This window comes from Chinchilla lanigera, unplaced genomic scaffold (assembly GCF_000276665.1).
Source record: "Chinchilla lanigera isolate Chin_1 unplaced genomic scaffold, ChiLan1.0 scaffold00010, whole genome shotgun sequence".
In the NCBI taxonomy this organism is placed as follows: domain Eukaryota; kingdom Metazoa; phylum Chordata; class Mammalia; order Rodentia; family Chinchillidae; genus Chinchilla; species Chinchilla lanigera.
The window spans coordinates 33,616,518-33,619,951 of NW_004955411.1; the positions used below are offsets into that span (position 1 = coordinate 33,616,518).

The following is a 3,434-nucleotide window of genomic DNA, read 5'->3' on the forward strand; positions in this document are numbered from 1 at the left end:
ATGAAGATCATAGTGAATCAGTGGGGAAGGTGAACTGTTTTTTTACATTTTTTTTTTTTTTTTTTTCTGAAAAAGCACAATAACAAACTCTATGGAAAGAAAGGAAAGGTCAAAGTCCACTTAGTGGCCATGAGCGCATGTTGGTATCACCAGTCTCAGCCTGTTTACCAGCCTCCCACGGACCCACTGAGGCCTTTCAGTTCCCCCAGTTTGGAAAAGGCTCTTCAGAGGTTTGTCCTCTGGGACCTATGGGCAGTGGGACCCTGGCTAGGAAGCTTCCGAAGCCAGGTCTGCCCCTTCGTAACACAGCAGAACCACTGCTTTTGTCATTCCTTATTCCTGGGTGTGCGTGCACTCAAGGAGAAGGAATTCCTTTTCTATCTGGAATATCTAATATTCCTTTAGGTTTTGCAGCGAACTTTAATTCTGAATAAAACCTCTCACAGTTGGGTGTTGTGGTATTGTGTCAGCTTTAATTGTTTTTCAAATGTTTTTCTTTTAGGTTTTATCCTTGGTGATTTTATCTGTTCCCTGTTTATAGGTTTAAATCAGTGGGTTGATCTAGTCTTAACTTAAGAGATTATATATGAAAATGTACAGAAAAATTTATAACCTCAGTAGGTAAACCTGAAGTCTTTTTGAAACATGAATTTGGACGTCCCCATGTCCATGCGGGTGGTGGGAACTGGCGCTGAGCGTGTGTTTGCTCGCTTGCTTTTGTGACCAGGACGCGGCTCAGGGGCTGTCCATGTTCACCGGGGAAGAGGAGATCTTCGCGTTCCAGCGCACCACCTCGCGGCTCACGGAGATGCAGACCGAGCAGTACTGGAACGAAGGGGACAGAAGCCAGAAGTGACCGTCCTTTCCCACGAGGACTGTGCACATGGCGACTGCAGGGAGAACTCTGCAGAACTGTGAGACTTGAAAGAATCGTTTTCTCATCGTCCGTTACGCACTTTGTCCTCTGGACCATTCTAATCTAAGATTGCTGTCAAAGATGCAGTGGATTAGTAAGTTAAAGATTTAAAACTTTTATAGATCTGCTTTTGCCTATTTATTTGGACTTCTTTCTGCACCACAAAATTGAATATTGTAATGATTTGATGATTGAAAATGATTGTAAAAGCAGACAATGCGCTTTACAGGAAACCCCCTGAGTGAACCTTGAATGTACAAACACTAAATCCCAGTCCTGATGTCTCCATGCTTTGGTGATGTGGCTGTTATTAATCCTTAGACACACATCCTTTTTTTTTTCCAATTCAAAACGAGAAAGCTTTCTAATCTTATTACAAACCAAAAGGAATAGCATTTTAGACTATGGGCTTGTAGGTGTGGTTTTTGTTGCTTTTGGGCTATGAATTCCGCATAATGGTTTCCTTGGGCTGCTGAAAGTATGTTTTTAGCCCAGAGATCAGGGCTGGCAGGCAAGACCTGATCCCACGCAGTCATAGGATGGCCTGGGTAGAGGGAGGTATGCACCATCAAGCTGGGAGCAGACGGATCTGAGGGCAGACCCCTGACTCACATGGCCAGTGGGTGGGCAGGGGATGCAGGGTCGCCCACTGCCCAGCGGAGAGCCGATGCCTGCGACGCCTGCGCATCTGAAGCCATTGGGACCCAGCGGCCGACGGGTTCCGGCCTCTCCTTACTGCAAGAGGCCACTCCCCACCCCGCTGCTGACTCTGCAGAGAGAGGGGCCTTGCAGAACATAGGAAGGAACCCTACAAATCTTTAAAACCGAATTTGTCCCTCACTGATACCATTCCTTTATTCTTTAAGTAGAACCTGACTTTGCTGTTATCGCTGGAAAGGACATTGGTTGGGGCTAAGAGAACCTTAAATCTCTGCTCAGAAAATGAGAAAAATATGAAACTCACAGGCTTAGGAAAATCAAGGACGAGGCGGTAATGTTAGTCAAGGCGCCGGCTAAGTACCCAGGTGAGTCTGTTCAGGCAGTGACTGCCATTGCCAGCGTAAGTGTATCCAAGCCTACTTATTATCTAGTAATCCATTCCTGCTTCCCAGTGTAAGTCAGGTAGATGGTCCCAAGCATAGAGGAAAGTTTCAGTCAGGGTTCCTGAAAATTAAATGTGGTTTCAAAATATTTTTATAGAAGTAAAATACAGGGAATTCCAAAGAGGCTAAGTAAAAGGGAGATGGGAAATAACCACGCTGTGCCAGATTTAACACTCAATACATTGTTTTCATTTTTAAAAAGTGATCCTAGGAAGTAAATATAACCATCCTTGATTATGGATAAGGAAATAAAGGCACAACTTACAAATGCAAAACGTGCTATGTTTTGTACTACACCGCCTCCTACTCTCGCCGTGAAAAAGAGATCATGTTTAATATATTCTTTAAAAAACTCAGTGAATTTACAGCAGAACCATCCCTTTGAACCCAAATATATCTTTAAATCTTAGCTTTTTAAAAATTTTTTTGGAGTGCTGAGGATTCAATTCAGGGTCTCAGGCATACGAGGCAAGCGCTGGGTAAGCGCTCTACCAGTAAGCCGCGCTCTCATCCCTGGATCTTAGCTTTCTGTTTTTCCTGTGTCCGTGGTAACCGTCCTGTACCTTAATAGACAGATGGTGCGAATGGGTAGGCAGACAGGGGGACAGAAAAAGGACTGCCCTCTGATGCTGGGGTATGTAGGATAGTGCCCCACTTGAGTTCTACTGTAAAAGTTTTTTGAAGTCAGGTATTTGGGAAAATTCATTTTCATAGATATAATTACGTAATGTTAGTTAAGGCGCTGGCAAAGTGCACAGGCGTCCGTGTAACTCTCAGTGTAGCCGCCCTCTGGTTTGGATTCTAAGAAACTTAACCACCTTTAAAATGTTGTTTCTGTAGTGTAACACCAGTTCAGGTTCCACGCACATACCTGGAATGTGTGCTCATTGCTGTCCTCTTTCCCCCACCCACCGGCCCCGCTAGGCTCCCGCCACCCCTCCCTGGGCCTGAGGAGATGGGTCACAGTGGGAGAGGCTTTCTGAGTGGGAGTGGGGTGTAGAGGGAGGTGGCTTGAAGGCTTTCACTGGGCTCGGCCCTAGGTGTCAGGAGGGAAAACTGTGGCTGAGAATGGTACGTGTTCATCCTCATCTCTCCACAGAGTCTGCTTCATAAAACAGCATGCCAGAAAGTGAAATGAAAGCCTTAGTGGTTAGAGCTCACCAGCAAACAATGTGGTAGCTCTTCTAGAAGGAGGTATGGTGTACACTTATCACCATTTTCCAGACAGGAAGCTGAGGCATAGAAAATGGCTAGAACAGAGTAGTTTAAAATACCCACTGGAATCAGTAAATTATAAAAACACCAGTTTATTAAACTTTCCGTCTCATTGCCTCTGTCCTATAAACAGTATTCTTAGTCCATGCAGCCGGAACCTACATTTTCAGCCCCTTCATGTGAAATGAAAACATGTCATG

At 44.9% G+C, this 3,434-nt stretch overlaps 1 protein-coding gene across 3 annotated transcripts in view; it reads left to right on the forward strand.

Moving 5' to 3' along the window:
- Positions 1-1,204, forward strand: part of Lace1 (lactation elevated 1) — a 231,154-nt gene extending 229,950 nt beyond the window's left edge. For all 3 annotated transcript variants that reach the window (XM_005377845.2, XM_005377846.2, XM_013510900.1), the window contains one exon: positions 728-1,204. In XM_005377845.2, the coding sequence (XP_005377902.1) occupies positions 728-856 (129 nt within the window). In that variant the 3' untranslated portion in view covers positions 857-1,204. The remainder of the gene's footprint in view (positions 1-727) is intronic.
- Positions 1,205-3,434: the final 2,230 nt, after the last annotated feature.